This window comes from Malus domestica, chromosome 15, assembly GCF_042453785.1.
Source record: "Malus domestica chromosome 15, GDT2T_hap1".
Lineage (NCBI taxonomy): Eukaryota > Viridiplantae > Streptophyta > Magnoliopsida > Rosales > Rosaceae > Malus > Malus domestica.
The window spans coordinates 46,332,229-46,358,889 of record NC_091675.1 but is presented as its reverse complement, the minus strand read 5'-3'; the positions used below and the strand labels follow the sequence as shown (position 1 = coordinate 46,358,889).

General features: G+C 38.3%; 3 protein-coding genes across 3 annotated transcripts; 2 read left to right on the top strand and 1 right to left on the bottom strand.

Annotated features, from left to right (window-relative positions):
- The first annotated feature begins 4,298 nt into the window (after positions 1-4,298).
- On the top strand, positions 4,299-5,905 carry LOC103436359 (annexin D5-like). Its single transcript, XM_008374779.4, has one exon. The coding sequence runs from the start codon at positions 4,662-4,664 to the stop codon at positions 5,613-5,615; it is 954 nt and encodes a 317-aa protein (XP_008373001.1). The 5' UTR covers positions 4,299-4,661; the 3' UTR covers positions 5,616-5,905.
- Positions 5,906-8,246: 2,341 nt separating this feature from the next.
- LOC103436358 (small ribosomal subunit protein eS6-like) lies at positions 8,247-10,512 on the top strand. Its single transcript, XM_008374778.4, has 6 exons — positions 8,247-8,445; positions 8,536-8,600; positions 9,088-9,145; positions 9,232-9,340; positions 9,445-9,717; positions 10,089-10,512. Exons 1-6 carry the CDS (start codon positions 8,440-8,442, stop codon positions 10,325-10,327), a joined length of 750 nt encoding a protein of 249 aa, XP_008373000.1. The 5' UTR covers positions 8,247-8,439; the 3' UTR covers positions 10,328-10,512.
- Positions 10,513-13,190: 2,678 nt separating this feature from the next.
- On the bottom strand, positions 13,191-22,633 carry LOC103436357 (lysine-specific demethylase JMJ21-like). Its single transcript, XM_008374777.4, has 16 exons — positions 22,147-22,633; positions 21,835-21,945; positions 21,688-21,743; positions 21,420-21,562; positions 20,079-20,276; positions 19,795-19,994; positions 19,172-19,271; positions 18,537-19,076; positions 18,053-18,175; positions 16,809-16,889; positions 16,398-16,735; positions 16,036-16,290; positions 14,788-14,872; positions 14,433-14,658; positions 13,907-14,075; positions 13,191-13,474 (listed from the first exon to the last, which is right to left on the bottom strand). Exons 1-16 carry the CDS (start codon positions 22,293-22,295, stop codon positions 13,321-13,323), a joined length of 2,928 nt encoding a protein of 975 aa, XP_008372999.2. The 5' UTR covers positions 22,296-22,633; the 3' UTR covers positions 13,191-13,320.
- Positions 22,634-26,661: the final 4,028 nt, after the last annotated feature.

The window sequence follows — 26,661 nt, the reverse complement described above, 5'->3', positions numbered from 1 at the left end:
TTGTGTCAGTTCTCTTTCATTTTTTCACCTCTGCCGTGAATCTGCAAAAACCCAACAACCCAAATCTTTCCCAGAAAAAACCCAGGAAACCCAGAAAAGCCCATCTCTCTGGGTTAAAAAAAAAACGACAGAGACAAAAGCAACTTGATCTATATCAAACTATAGAAGGCTGTTGAGATGGCATCATCAACAGCTTCCACCGGATGATACAGAAGGAAAGTGAAGTTTATGCCTTCAGGGGACTCTTTGGTCGTCATGGCCCTCATAGCCAACAATGGCTGCCCCACCGACGCTCCCGATCTCCAACTCCCAAACGACCATCGACGCCTAGTCGCAGCCTTCCATCGCCACGCCGGCCTTCTACACGTTCATCTCACGCTTATCCTCCTCCGTCCGCCATAGCTTCTCACAACGTCGCCTCTAGTACGAGCTCGTGGACCGGAGCACCTTGGCCCGACCTGACTCCTTCACCGAGGCCTACTCCCGGAGCACATTGGCCTGACCTGACTCCCGCATCGTCCTTCATTCTCTTCCTCAAAGAAGCCCACTCCACCAGATCAGGCTACCCCCCGGTCAACTTTACCAGCGGCTCTACCATTTTTCTACGTTTTCTATGAAGCTTAGAACCTCCACCGTGAGAGAGATGAGAGAGAGATGACCTACTGCTACAGAACCCAGTTGTTGAAAGTCTAAAAAACCCACTTCCTGCTGGGTTGAGAGCTTCTTCAACCTCTGTGGGCATTGATGATCTCAGCCGCACAGAGCCATTACATGAAGATTCTCTCTTTGGGTTTTTTTGTAAATGGCAGCCGTAGACAAAGCCCATGTGGTTGTTGATGTAGAGGAGGGATAAGCGGGATGCCGTAGTGCCTCTTGTGGAGAGGGAATCATCTACGTCGGAGAGTTCGGCAGAGGTAGATCTGGAGGAGGTGAAGATTAACCTGGCGAAAGTGGGGAATGACTGCAGGATTTGTCACCTGAGCTTGGATGCAACGAATCATGAATCTGGGATTCCTATTAAGCTGGGGTGTTCTTATAAGGCTGATTTGGCTGCTGCCCACAAGCAGTGTGCTGAGGCTTGGTTCAAGATGAAGGGTAACAATGCATCTGCTTTCTAATTCACGACTTTGGTCAACACTTTCGGCAGAGACACTTGCCGGTCCAAGCTCTGGTCAACACTCCGGTTTTTTAGCATAGCAGTCATGGTGGACAAACGGCTCCTGATCACCGACATACCAACGTGGCAAAGTCCTTGTTCCGTATGATTTCAGAAACAATCTTCCTACAGTACGCAGTGGAGGTACCAAGAAAAGCAAGTGGATGGGGTCGAAGAGGCTGTCCAAAGAGCTGTGCCCTTAATCATGTCGTCAAGCGACATATCAAAAGCAGAAAAGAAAAAGGAAAAGAGAAAAGCAGTGGGAAACAAAAACAAAAGCAAAAGGAAAAGCAGAAAAGGAAAAGAGAAAAGCAAAAGATCTTCCTATTATTATGATTCCTTATGTCTGCCAGATGAAGAGACAGTGCAGCAGAAAAACACTGCAAAAGCAAGGAATAAACACCCCACCAGAATGATGTGTTTTACTTTCCTTATTTTTTTAATAATGTAATTTTCCTTATCTTTCGGAAACATCTGTATAAACCCCATCAGAGGGTAATTAAAAATATAAAAAAAAAAGAAAAAGAAAAAGGCAAGCCTAAAATAATGGGTTGCAATGTCATGTGGAGGGCGAAGACCTATATGCCCAAAAGAGATAGGCCCTCTATTATCACCAATCATGCGACCAAAAATACGCCCAGTATCACAAAAAATTATTCAGCAACCTACCGTTATTACCACCAACCAGGTGATCAAAAGTACGCCCAGTACTCCAAAATTATTCGGTAACCTGCCGCTATTACCACCAACCAGGTGATCAAAAGTACGCCCAGTACTTCAAAATTATACATAAGCACTACTCATGTCAATCATACATAAACATTCATGAGCATCACTCATATCAATCATACATAAACATTCATGAGCATCACTCATGTCAACATTCATGAGCATCACTCATGACAACATCCATGAGCATCACTCATGTCAATCAACATAAACATTCATGAGCATCACTCATGTCAATTAGCTTCAAAAGCTTCATTTACAAGAGCTCTAGCTTCAAAAGCTTCATTTACAAAAGCTCTAGCTTCAAAAGCTTCACTTACAGAGCTCTAGCTTTAAAAGCTTCATTTACAGAGCTCTAGCTTCAAAAGCTTCATTTACAAAGCTCTAGCTTCGAAAGCTTCATTTACAGAGCTCTAGCTTCAAAAGCTTGACTTGCAAAGCTTCACCTACAAAGCTTCAGCGCAGAGTATACAAATACTGCATCCGAACAACCGCCACTTCGGCCCATACATGGATTCAATTTGAAGTCTCCAGTCAACAGACTCTATTGACCGAAGACTTGGGGGACTACAGTATGTACCACATATTGGGCCTCAACTGGGCCTCATGAAAAATACTCGGGGGACTTAACCCATTATTCATGTGTTGAGGAGTGATCCCTTATTCTATAAAAGAGACTCCCTCACCACCATTATAGAGCATTAACTCTAGCCTGTATTTATGTATTGAGGAGCGAGCCCTTATTTTATAAAAATGACTCCCTCACCATCATTAGAAAGCATCAACTCTAGCCCATCATTCATGTATTGAGGATCGAGCCCTTATTCTATAAAAGGGACTCCCTCACCTTCAAACGCCACAAGCCGAGCCAACCAAGGCAACATGAACCACGAGCCGAGCAGCATGTGCTACTTCTAGTTGAGCATCATTTAGCATCGCCTCATATCGAACATCAGTTCAAGACAACATCTAGTTACTTCGGCCCACACATAGACTGAATTTCAAGTCTCCAGCCAAAAGACTCTCTTGACTGAAGACTTGGGGGACTACTGTTTATACCATATTTAGGGCCTCGTATTTAGATCTCATACAAATACTCAGGGGATTTAAATGTAATTATGTGATAAAAGAATGAGCAAATATGTAATAAGTGAGGAGTCCTTATTCTATAAAATGACCCCTCACCCTCACAATTAGAAGAGGCCATTTCTTAAGGCTCCTTCATCCTCTCAAAGCTCTCACATTACAGAGCTCCCTCACTCCCCTCACCTCTCAGATAAATACATAATCAGTGTGGACGTAGCCCAAACCTTGGGGTGAACTATGATACATCTTGTGTTATTTACATTTCATGCAGATTCACGGTCAGATTTACGTTGTACCAAGACCTCCGGTTTTGTGCATCAACAGAAGGAGATTCGATCTAACTTTTGACATTTGAGGATAAATGTTTACTATCACCGATGTCATAAGCATATATGCATGTGGATTTAGTTTTAACCAATGACCCAAATTAGGGACTTGACTTGACTGTTGTATATGTATTTACTCAATATATTTATTATTTAAAAATAATATTTGCAAAAATATAAAAGAGTATATAATTTCTGATCGTATCTGATATTAAATGATAAATATATTAACGTGATATATTTATCATAATCTATCTCCAAAATTCTGTATGACGGCAAATTGAGGGTAACCAAAAGGTGTCATGGGTCCAAAAAAAAAAAAAATTATATTGTTTTGGGGTAAACGAATTAGGAGATTTATCGTGCGTCTTCAATTATTAAGAGACCCCCCACGTACCATTGTCAACAAGTTGAAGCTTTCTGGACCCAAAAAAAGAAGGTTGAAACTGACAAGGTCTTTTTATACAACTAATCCAATTATTGATGTGGCCCTTCCTCCACAAACGCCAATTGCATGCCTAAAAAAAAGTAACAACCCTTTATATAGAACAATCTTAATGAATAGGAACAAATTTGAACCAGCAACATAATTCAATTCATACGAAGCGGTGAGAAAACTGGTTTTATCTGCTTTTATTTTTTAATTCAATTCAATTTGAATTTGAATTTGAATTTCTTGTCTTTTTAGAAAAATTTGAACTATTTGTTTACCTTGCTCTTTAAGACATATATGACATATTTTAGTCAAAAACCTTCTCCTGACGAGAATATATAGATAAGGGGTGTGATATCCACACATTTTATTTTACTTCTCACATACTTTTTTAATTTTCTACCGTCAGATTGGATGAATTGAAGAAAATCAACGAATAGAAATTAACAAGAATATGTGAGAAGCAATTTAAAATGTGTGGATAGCACATCCCAATAGATTACCGCTGTCCCAATAGATTTTCAAAAATGTGTATATGGTTCAAGTTAATCGATTGTACGCGCATGCGTGTAACGAATTGCAACCATGATTAGACTGAAGGCTAAACTACTACAACGCGTGTTTTCCCAAAAAAAAAAAAAAAAAAAAAAAAAACTAGTACACCGCGTACGATGAATTTTATATGTAATTTGCATTGAATGCTACCTAAAAGTTGGTTACGTGCACTCATGACTATGTTTCCATGACTGCATGACCTGTGTATTAAAGTTGATACATGTTGAGCTCGCCTTCCCTTTCCTTCTCAGATTAAATTTGTTCCTTTATTCGGTGGATCACCTCTTTATATTATCTCAATATTTTCCAATTTAATCCCACAATTCATAAACTTGGTCTCAAAATTTCATCGATTCTAGTTGCAGAAACAAAACCAATGGCCTCTGTGACCGTACCGCCGGTGCTAACCACCCCCAGGGACGACGCTATCAGCCTCCACCGCGCCTTCAAAGGGTTGGGCTGTGACACATCCGCCGTCATCAACATCCTCGCCCACCGCGACGCCACCCAGCGAGCCTACCTCAAACAGGAGTACAAAACCATGTACCACGAGGACCTCGCCAAGCGCCTCTCCTCCGAGCTCAGCGGCAACACCAAGAAGTCCGTCCTCCTCTGGATGCACGACCCCCCAACCCGCGACGCCACCATCATCCGCCAGGCTATGGCCGGAGGCGGCATCGTGGACCTCAGAGCCGCCACCGAAGTCATCTGCTCCAGAACCCCATCTCAGATCCTCCACTTCAAGAACATCTACTTCTCCGCCTTCGGGGTTTACCTCGAGCAAGACATCGAGCTTCACACCTCCGGGGACCACAAAAAGCTCCTCCTCGCTTACGTGGCGACGCCGCGGTACGAGGGTTTGGAGGTCGACAGGGCGGCGGCGGAGCATGACTCTAAGGCTCTCTTCCGCGCCGGGGAGAGGAGGCTGGGAACTGATGAGAAGGTGTTTGTGCAGATATTCAGCGGGCGGAGCAGCGCCCACTTGGCCACCGTGAGCGCCGCCTACCACAACATGTACGGTAGCTCGCTGAAGAAGGCGGTGAAGAAGGAGACATCTGGGTACTTTGAGCACGCACTTCTGACTATCTTGCAGTGCGCGGAGCATCCCGGGAGGTACTTTGCGAAGGTTTTGCACCGGGCGATGAAGGGTCTGGGGACAGACGACAGTACTCTCCTGAGGGTGATCGTTTCGAGGGCCGAAATCGATATGCAGTTTATAAAGGCGGAGTATTTGAAGAAGTACGGGAAGACGTTGAATGATGCGGTTCATTCGGAGACTTCTGGGCATTACAGGGCGTTTCTGCTGGCGCTTTTAGGCCCCAATCATTAGGCAAAATAATAAGATTTGGTGTTAGGTTTTTTTATTTTTTATTTTCTGGGTAGGATGTTAAGGTTTGACGAACTCTGTGGTTGTTAATTGCTTATCTTTTAGGTATTTTTCAGAAGCTAGAATTTGGTTAGCATGATCTAGAAGTTCTATTGCATAAGCACTTAAGAAAAAAGCTATTCCTTTGTTTGAAATGCTTACTGCTTCTTGGCTGAAGATTGTATGTTGCTTTTGTATAGGTTTGATTTGTGAATTGATATGTACAAAAGTATTATGTGCAAAATTGACACCAATCCCCCGTCTGTTACTCTGTTTCTTACCTAGCAGCAGTAGCTACCTATGAGTTTTTTAAGGCAAACCCAGCTGTATGATACGTTTCATCATCTCTTTGAACATGATTCGAAAAACGAGTTTGATTGTTATCGAGTCATCTGATACATTAATTAAACAAGTTTGATGAGAACAGAACTTGCCAACACAAATTACCACCCTAAATTGGAAAATTATTGTATAGTCCATTTAAACTAGTTTAAACTAGATGAGTTTAACTCCAAATGCGAGAATCCTTGAGAAACCTAGCGACTGAATGCCCCTTCGGTTCGAGGGTTCCCCCATATGAACCCCTTGGATGAGCAAGGAAGCTCGATTGATCTTCGAGCGACTCTGGTTTCAGTTCACATCTCCTCGTCCTTCTTGGTCGGTTCTAGTGAGGTGGAACATATTTTTTGCTCATTGTTTTGTGCAATGTGCTCGTTGGAACATATTTTTTGCTCATTGCTCTGTGCAATGTGTTCGTTGGAACATTTTCTTTCTGTTCTTGCAGAGCCTTAACCCTCACATGGTCAAATGTGTAATGAAATAGTTGTTTTTTGAAGGAGAAAAATATATGAATGTGCAAAAATATCATGAGCAAATATTGAGACCAACCAGTTCATGGTAGCGGCACATCGTTTTCTCCTCGTGCATATCATATTTTATTTATATATTTTGATTCTCGTTTAATTTATTTAATTCAACACCGTAAAATACATATATAATTTGGAGTAGACAAAAATGTAGAGAAATTGGCTTTTAGTAACTATCTTACAAAGACACCGACAAAAAATAGCGGTGATCCCAAAAACTAATGTGCACTTGAAGTGTGTCACTTAGTATTATAGTGTAGTAGTATTTCTTTTTCCTTTACATGTAAGAGAAAGATTTTTGATTCGATGCTCAAAGATGAAGTGAAATTGAACCGTATTATGATCAGTTCATTGTGAAGCCAAACTAAATCCTTAATAATATGGAGCTGAAAATAAATTAATACAATATATAGACGATAAGTTGAGGATAACCATCAAAAGAGGGGTTGTGATGGTGACGTGGTTTTTGGGGCTTATCAGATGGGTCAATCCCAACGCCACATGATTAATAAAGAGGGTTTGTGATGGTTACGTTGTTTGATATAATTACGCCGACTTATCATTTATTTATTTTATATAGAAAGAGCAATAAAATTAAAGAAAATGTCCAAGAGTACAACCCGATTCTATGCAATAAAAAAGAAAGAGCTCTATGAGTAAACTTCAGTATCATAATGCAAATGTGCAAGACATACACATTCTTTTAATAAAAAAAAAAGTCTGGTTGTAGAGCAAAATTAGAGAGAAAAAACAAGCAGTTTTATTTATGTACCTCTTTCTACCTTCTACACGGCTTTTTAAATTTTTAATCATCTGGTTTAATGAATTAAAAAGTATTAAAAATGGGTGTGAGAAATAAATGGGTGTGTAACTAACACCCAAAAAAAAATAAAAAACGTGAGAAAGAGAAAAGGGATAATAGAACTTCTTGCGTGTTCTTTTCTTTCGCGTAATGCCTTATGTTTATATTTTCAGTTGGTGAATTTATAAAAATGCATAAGCCTAACTTCTTGTGTGCTCCATCTAAAAGTTTACGAGTCCTTCACTAATTACAATAAGTGCATAAGGGATAAGCCTAATCTGGGACGGAGCTAAAACAAATTTCTAATGGGGACGACCCGCAAAACAACTAAGAAAATCTTATTATAGTATGACTTATACCCAATATGATAATATGGATGATTTCAAATGATGATGTATCACAATTCTAATGTTACAAAAATTTCAGTTAGTAGCGGAAAGTGTCAAAGTGATGAGAAAAATATTAATACATGATAGGCGGATGATGAGTTTTTTGGTTTTAATGACAGAACAATAACACTTTTGCTCATATAATATTTGATATGAAGTATGCTCTTGTTCTAAGTTGTATAGAGGTATGTTGGATATTAGATACATATATTTTTTTCAAAGATAACTCGTGTATATTATATAATTGTAGTCTGCAACCTAACAAATGAATTACTTGAATATTTAAACACTAATCCAACATAGCGTACTAAATTTCTATCTCTAGTTTACACATGAATATTTAAACACTAATAATGTTTTTTTTGTTGACAACGAGAGATAAATCCGAAATGAGAGGAAAGACTACACAAGAATATCACGAGTCCATGAGACCAAGTGATATCTACAACTATCACTCGATAACACAAAAGAGGAATTTGCTCAAAATTGGGCTTGTAATGCAAATGAGCTGAGTCCAATTTCCATTTAGCCGCTACAAAAGTTTGGGCCTTCATCCCAAATATTGCGACAGCGTCGCATTAAACCCCACAAACCACACAAAACTCCAGAGTATAAAATGCCCATCACTCGCCGCTCAAAACCCTAGAGCAAGCGAGAGAGCGCAATATAGTTTCCGCCGATCTTCCTTCTCTCTCAGTTGCGCGGCCGCCTCTGCAATCTGAGACCCAAACATGAAGGTTTCTCTCCCCACCTAATTCCCATCTTTTCCTCTCTCTCCTTCTTCCTTCTCCGTTTTCGCTGACTCCTAATCCCTGTTTACTGTGCAGTTCAACATCGCCAACCCCACCACTGGGTGCCAGAAGAAGCTCGAAATCGACGATGATCACAAACTGTAACGCCTTTTTTCTTCTGGGTTTTCTTGAAATGATGTGATTTTTTTATGCAATTTTATCCATGATTTTAATTTTTTGTACCGCTGTTTTCAACGATTTGAGTATGTTTTTTAATTTTTTGTACCGCTGTTTTCAACGATTTGAGTATGTTTTGTTTCTAGCTTGAACGTCTTGAATATTTGCTTTGCATTTCTGATATTTGTTGCATTTGTTAAATTGGATTATTGGGTTGCTTTTTGTTTAGATTTGGTCTTGAATATTTGCCTTGTATTTCGGATTTGTTGTGAAATTTGGTTTTTTTTTTATTTTTTTTGTGAACGCTAGGGTTTGAAATTTTTAACTTTGATTTGAATGTTAGCATTTTATTTCCGATTCTTTCCCAGAAACAGTTTGCTTAGATTTTGGCTTGTATATTTTAAATTAGCAGTTGTTTAGTTATTTCATTGGGCAAAGTTTTTTATTTTATTTGCTTCCGCTATTGTGTAGGCGTGCCTTTTTTGACAAGAGAATCTCCCAGGAGGTCAGCGGAGATGCTCTTGGAGAGGTATACAACTTGCACTTTTTTCTGTCTTTTTCGTGTTTCTTCATTTGGGTTTCAAGTTTTTTGAATGGCTATTATTTGTGAAACAGGAATTTAGGGGCTATGTTTTCAAGATCATGGGAGGCTGTGACAAGCAAGGTTTCCCCATGAAGCAGGGAGTGTTGACCCCTGGACGTGTTCGCCTCTTGCTCCACAGAGGTTGTTAGAAACTCATGCTTAATATCAGTATTTTTTCCATTCATGAATAAATTTCCCAGAAGCTTGTCTTCATTTGTCCTAACCTGGTAAATTTATTTGGTCAGGAACTCCTTGCTTCCGTGGTTATGGAAGGAGAAATGGTGAGAGGAGGAGGAAGTCTGTGCGTGGATGCATTGTCAGCCCCGACCTCTCTGTTTTGAACTTGGTCATTGTGAAGAAGGGTGACAATGACCTTCCTGGTTTGACCGACACTGAGAAGCCTAGGATGAGAGGTCCCAAGAGGGCATCTAAGATCCGCAAGCTCTTTAACCTCTCAAAAGAAGATGATGTTCGCAAGTATGTCAACACATACCGTAGAACATTCACAAACAAAAAAGGTAAGCTTTCTTAGTTGTTGCCATTCTGTTTGCTCATGTTTGGGCGATTTGGCTTCTTAAACTGTACACTTTGATGCATCGTCATACTGTATCTCATGTGTTTGACAAACTGCCAGTATTCTTATCTTAGGAAACTATTCTCTAAAGAATGCCTTTGAATCCTTAACTAGAAAATTATTGTTTGTTGACTTACATATTATAAGAATCTACAAATGGTATAGATGTAGTTAATGTCTTTTCCTGTCCTCTGGTGGTACTTAAATTTTGTACCTTTAAGACTGTTGGATTCATAAGCAATCTTGGTATTGTAATTTGTTACATTTTAAGTTGTTTGGTTTGATTCAATTTGGTTATCCCATCTGGTTCCGCAGGTAAGGAGGTCAGCAAGGCCCCCAAGATCCAGAGACTGGTCACTCCATTGACCCTGCAAAGGAAGAGAGCTAGAATTGCAGACAAGAAGAAGAGGGTTGCAAAGGCCAAGTCTGAGGCTGCTGAGTACCAGAAGCTCCTTGCATCAAGATTGAAGGAGCAGAGGGATCGCCGAAGTGAGAGCCTGGCCAAGAAGAGGTCCAGGCTCTCTGCTGCTTCAAAGCCATCTATTGCGGCATAGATTTGTGCTCGAGTCATCTAAGTTTTGTTAAAGTTGAAAGATGGATGTTAGTGTGTTGTTTTCCAGTTTTTGTGCTACTTGATGACTGCTTAAAGTTTTTGCTCTATTGCTGTTGAGGTAATTGGAATTTTCACTAGAACTTCCGTTTTATTAATATATTGGAGCTTTTTATAAGTCATTAATAATTGTGGCTGCATTTTCCCTTTATCTTATTTTTCTGTTCAAGGTAAAATCTAATGCTTATACCCCGATTGGGATCTTACACACTTTTGTTAATTTCTGTCATTTGATATTTTTTAATTCATTTGATCTGACAGTCGTATGAGAAGTAAAAAGAGGTGTGCCCCAAACATTTATTGAGTTAGGTAGATGTACTCTTTTCTGCCGGTGTAATCCATACTCAACTAGATTTCTATCGTGCACAGATTATCCTTGTCGCTTCACTTTATATAAATTAGGGACAATTTTGGGATGATAATTGTTAAAGTTAGTTTTTAGGTGGAGTGAAGTATGCTCGTGATTGTAGATCAACTTTACATGTTGAAACATTACAGTATTTGGTTTAAATTTTTTGTCCAAAAGGGAAAAAAATCTCAGAAGATGCGCATAAGACCTTAAGGGGGCGTTTGTTTCACCTCCTTAGGAGGGACTGGACTGGATTGGACTACAGTCCCATGTTTGATAGGTGATGGGACTAAGTTAAGTGGGACTAAAGGGGACTCGTGTGGACTAGAGGCCATCTTAAAGGTTCTTAGCGAGGCACTCCCCAAACCATGGGACTTGCTAAGACCGGCTTCTTCCTCCTCCCTGAGAACCCTTCTGTGAGTTCTGGGCTTCTTCCTCCTTCCTGCGAGGGTTCTTCCACCACCAAAAAATGGCCAAATTTGTTCTATCACAAACTACAGCAAGCACATAACAAACGCAAAAATTCAATCTTTTCTCAGTTTTCCTACCAACCAAACAAAATTAAACCCAAAACCACATGAAAAGAAAGAAATTAACCTCCAGAACTCCTCGACGGTAATGAAGGTGTAGATCGGGCCGATGGAGCTGCCCCAATCCTCCTGCTTGGACTTGGCGAACTTTGCGGCAGGGCTATTGAACCAGAAGGTCCAGGAGTGCTCCAGGGCGTGAGACTGCGGCGCAATTCCCTTCGAAGGCTTCGACGACTCCGAGTCTTGGTTGCCGACGATCTCTCCTTCTTCGGGCTCGTCGTCATCCTCCCTCGGCTTAGCGTTCACCTCGGTCTTTAGAGGAATCACAATAGCAAAGAAAAGGAAAGGGAAAAAAAAAAAGAGAACAAAAGGGGGTGATGAATGATGCTGTTTTGAGGGAGAGAGTGGAAAGGAAAAGAAAAAGACGAAGAGAGGGAGAGGGTCGGTGCAAAATTAGGAAGAAATGGAGATGGGTGGTTTCAGAATGAAAAAGCAAATAGACAGTGGAAGTAATAAAATATTACTAAATATGTATTAAATAATATAAAATATTAATAAAATATAAATAAAACAAATATAATATTAGAATTTGTTGTTATCCTGTTGTTTAGTCCAACACTGCATCAAACGCTTCACTAAGACAGTCCAACTTAGTCTAGTCTAACCCAGTCCAACTTAGTCCCTAAAGCTAGTCCAATCCGAGATAGTCCGGTGCAACAAACGCACCCTAATTTATTAGTTGATTGGACCGGCCCTACCCGCTCCAGGCAACCCGCACCTGTAACCCCTGCCCGTGCGCCCTTCCGCGCTCTAGCAAGCAGCACATCCCCAATCGGGTCCAGTTTCCTTCCCAAGTTGGGTAAAGCCAACAGCAGCTCCTGGCTCGAGAGGTAGACCAGAGGGCAGCCCCCTGCTGAGCCGTAATGCATTATGTAATCGAGGAAGGAAGAAGAAAGGGGGGAAAATTTCTTACTGAGATTTTCTCTGAATTCTTCTCCTCACAAAGCCTGAATTTTTAAAGTACGGAATTTTGTGAGAATTCAAGTAAGGTAAGGTTTATCTCCTCAATACTAAATCCTTGTGGGAAAATTAAAAAGAACACATTTTACTACCAAGACATGAAAACTTAGTTTGTATTGGAAGAAAATTCCTATGCAAGTAGAACCTACATCTCCCTTTGTTTCCTACTTAAATGCAAGCATATGTGAGGGCATTTATGGATACACATATTAACCACATCCAATAAGAGGACACATGGATTATATGCTCGCTATGATGGTTTTACCCTTGACATCATGAACAGACCACGAATCACTCCAGGGAACGTGGCATCTGTTTGCCCTTTATGAGGGACTGTGGCACCTGTATGTCTTGTGAGAATTAATCATTTGGGCCTTCAACGTTCAAAGGTGCTTCGGGCCCATGATATGTCCTGCCATCGGGCCATATCCAGCCCAATGGTGGCAGGAAGCCGACTCTTTAAAGTCTCCCTTAAGGTGTCCGGCACGCTTGCGCTCTTACCAACAGGGATCTTTAGGACTACTAGTTAGTAAGATTGTGGAGATCGGTCTGCACCGTCACTAGCAGAACGTTACGATCTGCCTAGTATGGCCTGCAACCTCCCCTGCCAGCTGCTTACTAGGGTTTATGTCTATAAATAGCCAAGTCAAATAGGAAACTAACTATTCAAAGCTCTCTCTAGTTCTATTTTTTCTCAAATGACTTTTCTGACTTAAGCATCGAAGATTCTTTGGCAAATGCTTTCCTGTTTTTCTGTGTTCGTCAATTATGCTAATAGTATTTGTTTTTTTGTAGTCTAAATTTCATCAATTCAATTACGTACGAAATTTGCATCCACGTATAGGCCTATAACTAAGATTCCTTGAGCATTTAAATATAACACCAACTAACCTTCGGTTTAGCGGGAGTTAAACATGAAACTTGGTTGATCACATATAAAAATGGGGGTACATTGGCCTCTGCTTACATGGTATCATGATTGTACGCATTATTTGGACCTTATGAAGTGATAAAACAATAAACTAGCAACAGTCAATGCTAAGTGGAAGATAAACCAGGGAAACCTTTGTAATTATTCAACTCTCCCCACACCGCTTGCTCAACTTCTTCCCATGTCTTTGCCGTCTTGAGTTCGCTCCAGATGCTAAAAATAGCTCCCAACACATTCTCTTCATGCATAATACAGTAGCACCTACACAAATGAAACCATCCAAAATAAATTCAACCACCGTCATTGTTTGGGCAACATTTTGCACCAAAGTGGATAAAACATAGACATCAATGCAAGCTTGACAGAACAATGACCAATTGACGATACTGATACGAAACATGAACAGAGATTGGATGTAAGAACTTAAAATATAACATTGGATTGGCAAATTTGACTGCTAATGTTCAGAATGTAATTTTGCTTTTTAAAAGGGTATATCTGTTCAGAATGTAATTTTCCTTAGCTTTACATCCAAGGCACTGCATACCTTTTGCGTAACTTTCCTCACAGTTTGAATAGCACATGGATGATGTATACAGTATACCACAGAAAATGCCTAAAACATTATATGATATATTTCCAACTAAATTGATAAAACAGCATAAGCAAGCATATACGAGGGTTATTACTTACATCGCATGGTAGGATAGCCGTCCAAACTTGTCTCCACCCTTAACAGACTTATTCTGTGATTCTCCACTCACTAAAGGAACTTTATAGCTTTCTAAAAGCCGCTTAAGGAGATGCGTATCACCTCTAAATATATCCAAGTATATGGGTATTATATCAAAAATGGGGTCACCTGCAAGGGGAAATAAAAGAATCAATTTGAAAACAGTTACATACAAGCCGAAACATCATATCAGCAAAGCCAATTGAAGATGTGTACTAAGTGTATGATACTTTACAAATATATATAATTTGAAGATTATAAACAAGGATAACTACGTGCATAGTAAAAATAACCGGCATCTCCGCATAGTAAATAATAAAGCGGAAAACTAAAATAAACACATACAAATTCCAAAACTGCAACTCATAAAAAGAGATTAACCATGGAAAAGTTAATAAAAGAAATCAACATATAATTTAAGTACTAATGCAATGACACAAGCATAAAGCAACACATGGAAAATTAATTCAATAAATAAATACCAACCTATAGAAAGATCACTGAAATCAAGAATGTGGCTAGGACGCCATGACTCAGTCCCTGCACTGTTGCCATTTCCATTCACTGAACCATTGGTTACCAGACCATTGTCTTTGGTGTTCTCAATCAAGCAAGAATTAGCACCACACGGTTCCATGTGAATGTTGTCATCCATGATATCTGAGTGTATCCAGGAACAAAGTTTACCCACTTTGTTTAAGCCATTTTCATCCTGAAACCGTAAATGGTCAAATCAGACCAAGCATATGTATGGTCTTGAAAGATTGTGATCTACGTTAAATTATTATAAAATTGAAATTGATCTTGACATGTTTATTAAATGGTGGGACAGGGTAGAAACCTCAAATATGTGAAGCAACTTGGCAAAATCATCTGGTAAGTATTCATCGACTTTCTCTATTAGTGTGGCAGGAATTGGATCTCCCCTGCATATTGAAACTCAGATACTTAACAGCTGTCCCTGTAAGATAATCTCATACCATGTTTAAAACATACTGGAGCTCAGATTACACTAAATAAATACATTTGACCACCACTACATGTACTGAAGAACAATAAAAAAAAAGGTTGTACCCAGTGCACAAGGCTCCCGCTTTACGCAGGGTCTGGGAGAGGTGAATGTCGGCTAGCCTTACCCCCATTTATGGAGAGGCTGCTCCCAAGTCTCAAACCCGAGACCTACCGCTCATGGGCGAAGGCACTTGCCATCACACCAAGTGCGACCTCTTACTGAAGAACAATAGATTCGAAAAAAAATCTCTCAGTAAGTAAAACCCAGTTCTGCAACATTTCAAGACATCAAACATATACACAGGAGCACTAATGCCCAAAAATACACACAATGAAACAAAGCACAAACATGAAACAAGAACACGTGTGGCATGTGTAAGAAATATAACTCTGGATGTACGATGCATAAAAATGCAATGTGCTTTAGCACATTACTCTCAACTGCAAGTGAAAGACTTTATTGAAACACCACACACTTACTCTGGCTATTGATAATCACACCAAGAGTCAATACCTTCACCTTGAATATCTAATAAAAATCCCAATCTTTTGAGAGAATCCAGCCACTCAACCTTTTCTGGACTATCTATCAATGTAAACCAACTATATCTACTACAATGACGTATGGTATGACAGTCACAACCTATCACAACTGATTAACTAAAGCTATGAAATGAGAATACTAAGGCTATGAAATGAGAATCTTCTAGTTAAAGTATGACATAATTGACAAGACCTAGCATCTACAACAATCTGACCTGTTAGGACACCTCTACAAAAAATAAATTTTTCTCTCTCTGTTTTTCGGGGTAAACAAGAATGGTCTAGTTCTCTGAGACGCATTTTGAGTTCACCACATGATACCTTCCATGGAAGGTCAAAAGTTAATATTCGTTTTTTCGTTTACTATGATGTATTATGTTGCAAGAGATCTTTGGTTTTATATATTAGTATAGATGCTACTGTCGGAAACAAACTCTATCATAAACACAGCATTCATGTATGGAGCAGTATATCAAAACAGGTACGTAAATAAGGTACAGAGTTGTATATTATCAAGAGGTACTAGATAATATACCATTTAACCAAGCGGCTTGAGACATCCTTCTTCCTCATTAGAGTCCTGATGAAAATATTCCATTCAGCTGGAATTTTTGATTTATCAGGAACAGCCTCCATACAACCATTAGATAAGGGCATATCTATTTCTGGTTCAATATCTGAGAAAGTTGAGACACTAAGAGGTGGCCGGGGCAAGAGATGGAGGTTACGGAGCTGCTCTCCCAGAAAGGATGCTAAGTTCAGTGCGTCTTCCAATGATATGGTATCTCTTCTGCAAAGTTAGAAATAAAACAAGGCCAATTAAAGAGCTGTGCTGTGTATCCTCTAAATAGAAGAAGTTGAACTACAAGAAGGAACTTATACACTAAATTCACTTACAACTCTGCATATATTTTTCCTTTGCATCGTTTTGTTATAAGATATGGCCATATTCTTGAGCATTCAGGTGAGCTGACAGTTTCATGTATTGGCATCCCAGCCCTTCTGTAATTAAATTGTTTTTTACTCCATACACCAAAAGGACAAGGACAACCATCTACATCGAACTTCTCAGGAATAAGATTGCATCTGGCAATCACATCAGGAACCGTGTTGCCATCCCATGGTACAATTCTGTAAACTCCATTCTCAAGATAAATGATCCCACTTTCCAAAACATCAGGCATGTGATTTTTCAGAGGGGAATTGACTTTGCATAGGAGATTGTAAAACTCTAGCTGCAATGGGGCACTAAAATGTTAGATGTATGTCAAAAATGCTGCAAGAAAATAATTAAAAGAAAAATAGTACCTCTGTGCCCAGACCATAGAGTGACGTTTCCAGCCCTTCTTCAACAAAAATTTTGACTACACAGTCGCTCAAGAGATAAACCTGTTGGAAACAATTAAGAGAAATAAGGAGAGAATCTTTATGGAATACCGCTCGCAGGCTGGACACAATCATCTATTTAGCAAATCTCATCACATACTTTTTTTTTTCATACCCTAGAAGGCTAGAACTATATGAACTCAAAAACTAACTGTGACTAATGAATCGAGAAAATTTAACATAGAAAGTTTGGTCCTCCCTTAATATGATTTCTCATCTATCATAATCTCTGATCCCTTCAGCTGCCCACCCAGGCTGGACAGAATCATCTATTTCCCTAATACTGATCACATACATTGTCATGTAATACCCTAGAACTATATGAACTCAAAATCTAACTACAACTCTAATGAAACGAGAAAATTAATAATAGTAAGTTTGGTCCTTCCTCAATACGATTTCTCATCTATCATAATCTATGATCTCCTCAGCTGGCCACCCTAGTGGTAACTTTCGTGAAATTATTCGTATTAATGCTTACAGGAAATAGATCTCCAGTAATGTGGTTGGCTTCCCATGGCTACTCTAATATGCTCTGAGGCCTACTGCTAACTGCTTTCTTCTGTCAGGACATGACTAGCCATTGGTTGTATTATCTCATATGACAGGTACAAAATTACTGACTGCTTGAAGGGGTTAAGTGTCTTCAAACTTGAGAATGCTCAAAATAGAACTCAATTGGTCAGAGCTTGGTTTAGATCTAGTGATCCAATCCTGAACCTTCCTTTAAATTATATGCTACCTCCTCCCACAGCTTAGTTGACTAGCAGATCCAATAGTATTCATGACCTTATCATTATTCTTCATTAGTGTGAATTTTTTTTAGCTATTGGAAAATGAAGTTTAAATTTAGTGGTACAGATTGTGTTTGCTTAAGTCTTTTTGTCAGATCGTATGTTATTCTAGCTCCATGTAATTCAATTATGGATTCCTCATCCACGCATTGGACAAAGATTTCACACTTTTAACATTGTTTCTCTTTAAAAAAAAAAAAAAATATATATATATATATATAGAGAGAGAGAGAGAGAGAGAGAGAGAGAGAGTTAAATCATGAGTCCAAGATACTATCAACAATATTGGAACAATATATTCACTCCATAAATGAAGACATTAGCAGACATATATATATGCAAAAATTTGCCACTTTGATAAATTTAACTTACAGGATTGCTACCAGTGCCAACAGGAAGCCTCTCATCTTCTGCTGGAGAAGGCAAATTATGGAATGCACAAATTTCTGCCAGGCATTCGGACCATCTCCCTGCATTTAATGCAAGACAAGCTCCCTGAAATTCACAGCAAGAAATAATCACAATTCTAATAAAAAGTAAAAGAAAAGAAATTGGAGTGCACCTTTCAAGAAATTAACTGAAACAAGAAGCTCACAAGAGACAAAATAGTGAACAGCTTTTTTTAAGCACAAAGTGGTTTACTACAGTTGAAAAAGTGCAAGTAAGATAGTTACGGACTGTGGAGGGGAATAGATGTCACTGGCAAAGGATCCACCACTTAAGAAATTAAAACCCATGTAGAAAATCCTGTTATCTGTCTTCTAGACTTTAAATATAGATTACCAGCAACCACTTCACTAATTTACATAAAATTCAATTAGGAAAGCATGAAGAATAGGCTAATAAGTAGAAGTACCTTCCAGATTAAGTCTCTCATTCCTGGTTTTCCACACCAAAGCTTAAATAACCATTCTCTCATTTCTCTTTGTCCTATGCAATTGCCCGAGCTCCAAGGAGAGTTGTAGTGATCTCTCTCTTTGTCCAGATACATGGCTAAGAAATTGATGTCATAAGAAAAACCCTGGTAACTTCCTTGTGGTACATTACGGTCATTAGAGGCAGCATCAGCATTCTTTTCTCCAGGTTCGAGAGTTCTCACTCTCTTCTTTTTCCTAATCGGATCAGAGATAATAGAATCATTCTCCGAAATGCCTTCTTCATGTGCAAGTAATCCAGCACGGCAAACTCCCTTATGACGATAACCAGGTGCCATATCTAAACACACAAATTCAAAGTTTTTGGGATTTACAAAGTTCTGGGTAACAGCAATACTTGGTTCCAGATTTAAGACACAATGCCACCATCCACTTGGAACAAAAATAGTTTCCCCTGGAACTTGGGTACACTCTATTGGCTTGTCTTCATCAGCAAGAAGTGGATAAAAATCTAGCCACCACTGGAACACATAAAAAGGAACCAATAACAGCAACTTAAAAACCACAACAGAAAATATGAAAAATCATAGAGGATTAGAATAGCTGAATAAAATACCTGCAGTGAAGATGGAGTTTCAATATTGACATCACCATCTTCTTCGTTTACATGTACCGTAACACCTAGCGGTACTCTTCCTGGAGGATACAGGGCCCACCTTCACAAAATACAATCTTGACCTCAATAATTTAATTCCAAACAGGCAAAAAAAAAAAAAAAAAAAAAGAAGAGAAAAAAATACATTATTCAGATGATTTGGGAATGATGTATGGTGGAATAATCATGATGACAGAAAGTACGTAGTTTATGGATGCATTAGCAAAATACGTTGACGATATTCTCAACTTTTTCCAGGTTAGCATTAGCCTCATGTTTTAGGTATACGATAATGACCTATCCTATCCATTAACTGTAAGAGTGAGGAGAACTTGGGAGGAGTGGGGAGAATTAAATCAAATTCAACCTGGACAACAGGCAAGCAAAAAGGAGACTAGGTAATTGATATAAATTTAGAAACAGCATTGAACTAGTGGAGGAGCTCGAATGACGAAGAAGTAGAACAAATCAGTAATTACACAAAATGCAAAAGTTATACTAAATCCATGTCCCCAACTAACACAAGCATAAGTAACGATATATTCTTAAATACATGAGCTTTTGAGAAAAAAGTTGAATTTTACCTCTTACGGCCTACTAACAGTGTGTTCCAAGCACTGGTCAGAGCTGGATCAACATGCCAAGAGGCACCAGACCTCTGTGGCCCAATAATGAGCCACCTAAAAGGAGGTCGTTTATCTCCATCTAAAACATCAAAAAAGTCCTCTTGAAATAGACAAGGTAAACTGTAATCTTTCAACAAAGCAGGTGCAACCTCTCCAAACTGCTTAACAAAGAAGTTACATTAGATAAAAAAACAAAATAATCCAAAAGTATACTCAAACATAAACACAGAACCATTGAGCACCTTGTGATCAAAAATATATAGGGGATCCTCATCATGTTGAATTTTCAAGTATGAAACATAATCCTTGAATTTCATTGAGACTTTGCGAGCACTCTTTTGAGAAATTATGAAAGCTGTATCTCCATATTTCTGCAATAACTGGTCAAATGTCCATGTATGCCTTGCAGGCCAAGCATCAGCTAATCCCGTGAGCAAAACCTGGTAATATTTGGCACTGACCTATGTGAATAACTTAAAACCAGTCTATATGTACAGAATAAACAGCATGCTAATCTTGACTACCAATTTGCAACTTAAAATTCTCTATAGTACAAGACCATCAAGCATAGGAAAAAGGTCAAATTTGGACAACCCCAGGTTTTCATCTCCGGTTTCCCTTTTATTCTCCCAGAATAAAATCAATACCATAGAGAACACAAACAAAATAATGACCACACTCAAAATATGAAACTTTTGGCACCATGTGTACAAACTTGTGAATCAAATGAGCATGGTGGGAAACTTTAGGTTGTTGGGGGAGAGTGGATATTTTTAAGCTGTGAAAACAGAAGCATGGAAAAATCAGGCATAGAGGTGCTGGTGATTAAAGGTTGTAAAGAGGTTTATTGGTTCCTTTTCCACTTGATGTGGCAGGTTGATAGTGAAATCAACTGTAGTGGTTGTATTATGGTAATGACAATGGTGGCATGGTAAGTTATAGAAAGGTGTTAGTATTGTACAATATGCTGGTGATGCTGAGGGAATGGTAATGGAAGGGTGTGGATATGGTAGAATGAGCAGTAGGGGGAGTATGGTGTGGCAAAGTGTTAATGGTCGGTGGTGGCAATACGAATAGGATATTATTATTTTTAAGTAGAAAATAAAATATTTCTCCATTTATTCATTTATTTGATATAGAGGTCGCCTCTCCATAAATGGGGGTAAGGCTAGCCGACATTCACCTCTCCCAGACCCTGCGTAAAGCAGGAGCCTTGTGCACTGGGTACGACCTTTTTTTAGAGGTCGCACTTGGTGCGATGGCAAGTGCCTTCGCCCATAAGCGGTAGGTCTCGGGTTCGAGACTTGGGAGCAGCCTCTCCATAAATGGGGGTAAGGCTAGCAGACATTCACCTCTTCCAGACCCTGCGTAAAGCAGGAGCCTTGTGCACTGGGTACGACCTTTATTCATTTATTTGATATGGCATCCTTCTTTCTCAAATCTAAAACTATGATTTAAGTTTTAAAAGAAGAATATGTCCACATATAATCAATGGGAAGAAAATATAACTATTTCTTCCAGCGTGTTATAATTCAATCTAAATTATGAATTAAACAATGAATCAACATCATTCATCACTGTACCGGTTTCTTCCCATCATAGTCACGACAGAAGTCTTCTATAGCGAGGTTCTTCGTCCTTGCCACATTCCCATCTTCAAAAGAAAAACCATCCAATGTGGTATGGCACCTGTATAATCTTCTGTACAAGAACAAGGAGTTGAATCCTGCAGAAAGTAAATAGGAAATGACTAAAACCATCAGCGGGAAATTATAAAAGACATCATCTTGAGAAGATTTTCAATAGAAGAGAATAAAAGAGGACTTGTATTCGAAAGACAACATCCATTACCATCAAAATAAAGTGGTTTTCTGCCAGCCTCGTCGCATTCATATGGTACATTCTCTCTGCATCCAAAAACACAACAACTCAGACTCAAATTCTGAAAAAACTAATATACAGTTAATCGAAAAGCACAGCATAAACTCCGATTCATACAAATGCAGTGCCGTCTTTTTCCACGAGCCCTTATACTGAAGCGGACCATTTACTTTACCGAGGCATAAACTCATCCAAAGAGGCTCTTCATTGCACAGTATGTACATCACACTGCATATACCAAATTTCCCAGAAGATATAATCAATTCCATAAAGTAATCAATACAAACCACCAACATACAAAAATCCAATAAAATTCGACTAAACAAAAATCAAATACCAAAACGATAACTTCAATTCATAACAGAAACATTTCATATCCAAATGCAAATCAAAGTCTCAAAATTCAAAATTCAAAATTCAAACGGGAACCTGCTGACGCAAGCGAGGCGAGCGACGTCGCGAGGAGAGAGGTATTCCAGGATATCGCAGATGAGGTCGTCAGGGAGGACTCGGAAGTTTCCGAGAGCGGCCGGCCGGCGATCTGTGAGCCCCAACGCGTGGGCCTCAGAATTCTCCATTGGAGATTGGAGATTGCGGAGATCAACAAAACAAAAGAAAGCAGGTGAATTGGAATTCGGAGGAAGAGAAGCTGTGGATTTGGTGAAATTGCAAGTAGGCGAGCATGCAAATGAAACAGGAGAGAGTGGGAGGAGCAGGGCTTTGGGGTTTTGCTGGGAGATTTGCAGTCGGATTTTGCCGCGTCGACGTTAGCGTGTGTTTTTTCTTGCGTAGGCGGAATTTTGACGCCATTTCGAATTTTCCTATCTTCCCTTCGTTTTTGCCATTTTGGGTGGAGTCGGTGGACCGAAGATTCGCGCTGTATTGTGCGCGCGGGCGGAGGGCGCGAATATATGCCACTTTATTTTCTTTCCGACTAATTTCAGGGATATTACTTTTTCGAATCATATTTGTATATCATTTAGTAAAATTATTGTTTTGTACATTATTTACTTCATCAATATTCGATAGTACGTTACGTCATTCAAATATTTAGTCTTCGTAGCATTTTTCTCTATTTGCTTGTATTGTACTCCACCCAGATTTTTGCTCACTACTCCTGACTCCTGTAAAGTTTACGATTTTTTTCTTTCTCAGTACTCTCATTTGTCCTTTTAAGCATCTAAAACTTAGAAAAGGGAAGAAAAAAAAAACACTTGGAAAATAAGAAACGTATGAAATTTGGAGAATTTGTCACAATGTTTATATGTATCTAATATAATCATCAACTCAACAATCAAATGATGGTTGCATTAACGAAATATATTTACATATCTGACGGTCAAATGATGATTGTATTAAATATAAGAGGGATTTCGGATCTGAACCGAAAATGGATTCTTGAAATCCAATCCCAAAATAGTCAGATATATTTTTTTGGCCCGACTTCGAACAAAAAATTTTGGGATCCCAAAAATCAAGAATACCGAAACATATTTCAGTTTTGAGTCGGTTCGGTAAAGTGTGGTGGTTGAAATTCAATGGTGGCAATGGCTGAAACGGAGTGGTGGTGGCTGATTTGTGGCGATGGTGGTGAGAAGGGGGATAGAGGAGGAACTTTGGCGATGGTGATAGTCGTCATGGTGGAGAGAGGGAGAAGAGAGAGAGTGTGTAGTGAGATTGTGAAGTCGTTGATCTACAACTGAAGTGAAGTCGTCACTCTAACACCATTAAGTTTTCATCCAAAATAAGTCATGTGTCTTACACATGACTTGTCTACATGATTAGTTCGGACTTTTGACCTCCTTTCTACAAGTTGTTTACTGTAGTTTAGTACAAATCCCTTAATTTTGACAAATTAAAAAACATGTCGTGTTCATTTGAAAAGCTCATTGCAAATTTTGAGGATTCAACATGGCCAATCACGTTCATAAACAAACTGTGATTAATAATGACCATATCTTTCATTTCGTTGCTACCATGTCAAAAGTATTAGTCCATTGCCTAATCATGTTGAAAATCAAAGGCACCAAATAATGAGAAAATATTGCTTAATGTTCGCAACATTTTCAACTGATTTCCTTCAAAGTTTAAGGGTTACAGTGAGAATTAACTGAGTTAAAATGATATGACAAATTAATCACGAACTTAATGGAGTAATGAGGTGTCATGTGTCTTGCACATGACTTGTCTACATGATTAGTTCGAACTTTTGACCTCCTTTCTATAAGTTGTTTACTGCAGTTTAGTACAAACCCTTCAGTTTTGACTAATTAAAAAACAAGTCGTGTTCATTTGAAAAGCTCATTGCAAATTTTGAGGATTCAACATGGCCAATCACGTCCATAAACAAAATGTGATTAATAATGACCATATCTTTCATTTCGTTGCTACCATGTCAAAAGTATTAGGCCATCTCCAACCGAAGGGTCCAGAGGGCCAGATGGCCGAAAATAACCCTAAAACCGTCTCCAACCGAAGGCTAGGCCAGAGGGCTCGAGAATCTGGGAGGGCCCCACGGAATTTCAAAGGGCCAAAGGGCTGGCTGGCTGGCTATTTTTTTTTTATAGTTTTGTTATTCATGTCGGTTATAACCGACAGGAATACATGCTATTATTTAATATACTAAATAATGGTGTATTCCTGTTGGTTATAACCGACATGATTTTTTTTTAAAAAATTCAAATGAAACGGCTACTAGCCGTTGCATTTGATTTGATTTTTTTTTTACATTATTATTATTATTTTTTATTTACAAAATTTTTCATATAACTTCTATTTTTTCCTATAACTTCTATTTCACAAAATTTGTTTCATATTTTATTTTTCCTATAACTTCTATTTCACAAATTTTATTTCATATTTTTTTTTAAATTCCATTTTTTTCCTATAACTTCTATTTCACAAAATTTATTTCATATTGTTTTTTAAATTCCATTTTTTTCCTATAACTTCTATTTCACAAAATTTGTTTCATATTTTTTTTCAAATTCCATTTTTTTTTCCTATAACTTCTATTTGACAAAATTTGTTTCATATTTTTTTTATATTCTATTTTTTTCCTATAACTTCCTAAGCCATTATACAACATTAAATTAAATTAAGTAACATGAAACAACATTAAACAATATGAAACAACATTAAATAACATTAACCAACATAAAAATTATACAACATGAAACTTAAACAACATTTTAGTTGTAGTTTTTAAATAATAAATTATGTTTGGCCCTATGGCCCTCGGTTAGAGACGTTTTTTTGTGACAGGGCTAAAACGAGCCATCTGGCCCTTTGGCCCTCGGTTGGAGACGGAGGCAAATATGGCCATGTACTGTTCATTAAAATATTAATATCTTGGAGAATCTTGGAGGGCCAGAGGGCTAAAACGAGCCCTCTGGCCAGCCCTCGGTTAGAGATGGCCTTAGTCCATTGCCTAATCATGTTAAAAATCAAAGGCACCAAATAATGTGAAAATCTTGCTTAATGTTTGCAACATTTTCAACTGATTTCCTTCAAAGTCTAAGGTTTATAGGGAGAATTAACAAAGTTAGAGTGAGGACAAATTAATCACAAACTTAACGGAGTAATGAGGTGTTGAAATGCCCAAAATAATCCTAAACATAAGTCATGAATTATTTTGGATTGAAAACTTAATGTAGTTAGGATGAGATAACAAATTAATGATTTCAAAAAGTTAATATGACAAATCGCTTAAAATCTCGGTTCATACAACAAATAAAAAAAAATGTATAAATTCATTTGACATTTCAAAACAACTTCATAAATATATAAATATCGGTTTGGTTCGGAATGAACCGAAAGATTAAGACTTTCTATACTGAATTTGCAACCGAATCGGTCAGTTTGGGATAAAAATCGAAAAGTCGGGTCGTTTTGAATTGGGTTGGGTTGGTTTTGAAATTTTTGGGTAAAAGTTTAAGCCCTAATTATTGTAGGCAAATCTGAAATGTGAGTCTTATACAATTGTAAGTTGATATTAGGATTAAGAACCTCCGCCTCGTAACCAATTGACAATGGTTACCTTTGTTATTTGAGAATTGCAAGTAATCAACCTACGGGCTCTGCTCCCATGCACAATAAAGGACCCAGAAAAATTATTGAGATTTAACTAAATCTTCACTTGTGAATAAAAATGTTCATGAGGGAATTTTTGATCAACCCTCTACTTAGGGCTACAACCAGAGGCGACGTTGAGGGGGAGCGAAATGTGCAATTACATAAGGCCCCTAAAAAGTTTTGGTATCTTATATTTATATGTAATTAGGCTCTTTATGCAAAGAGATCCTCATTTTTTGAAAAAAAAAAAGGATTAGGTGTGGGGTCCACTTCACATCGAATTTCAACGACTTAAACGTCGATTTTGTTAGTCTTGATTCATAGATTATTCTTGCAAAAATTCAATTAAATCCGAAACCACTTGCCTATTTAATTATCAAGATCAAATTTCATTGTTTCTTATGTAACAAAACATTCGTTTCATTTCTTTGAACCTAATTAGAAGTCTTAAATATTTCCGATTTGGCTAATATTTTGCAAGGATGATCTATGAGGTACAACTTGAAAAATAGATGGTTTAGATCGTTAAAGTTAGTTGTGATGTGGACCCCACAACTAATCCCTATTTTTATAAAAAAAATGGGGATCCCTTCTCTAAAAGGCTTCTTATATGTAATAATGTTATATATATTAAAAAAAATACTTTTATTAGCACTGTAAAATCTAATAGTGCACTGCCACTTAGTACTACGGTCTAGTGGTATTCCTCTTTACTTATAAGTGAGAGGTCTTAGGGTCGATTCTCGTCAAAGGCGAATTTGAACCATATTATTGCTAACCCATTGCGAGACTCCTTAACGTAGATAATATCGTTTGTTAAAAAAAAAATATCTTATAGTTCACTTGCCACTTAGTACTACGGTCTAGTGG

Coding starts and splice junctions, on each gene's coding strand:
- LOC103436359 (XM_008374779.4), top strand. CDS start 4,662: ATGGCCTCTGTGACCGTACCGCCGGTGCTAACCACCCCCAGGGACGAC.
- LOC103436357 (XM_008374777.4), bottom strand. CDS start 22,295: ATGGAGAATTCTGAGGCCCACGCGTTGGGGCTCACAGATCGCCGGCCG. Junction 21,563..21,687: donor AAAACCACTTTATTTTGATG/GTAATGGATGTT, acceptor TACTTTCTGCAG/GATTCAACTCCTTGTTCTTG. Junction 14,873..16,035: donor TCAAGCCGCTTGGTTAAATG/GTATATTATCTA, acceptor TTCAATATGCAG/GGGAGATCCAATTCCTGCCA.
- LOC103436358 (XM_008374778.4), top strand. Junction 9,146..9,231: donor GCGGAGATGCTCTTGGAGAG/GTATACAACTTG, acceptor TTTGTGAAACAG/GAATTTAGGGGCTATGTTTT. Junction 9,341..9,444: donor TCGCCTCTTGCTCCACAGAG/GTTGTTAGAAAC, acceptor TTATTTGGTCAG/GAACTCCTTGCTTCCGTGGT.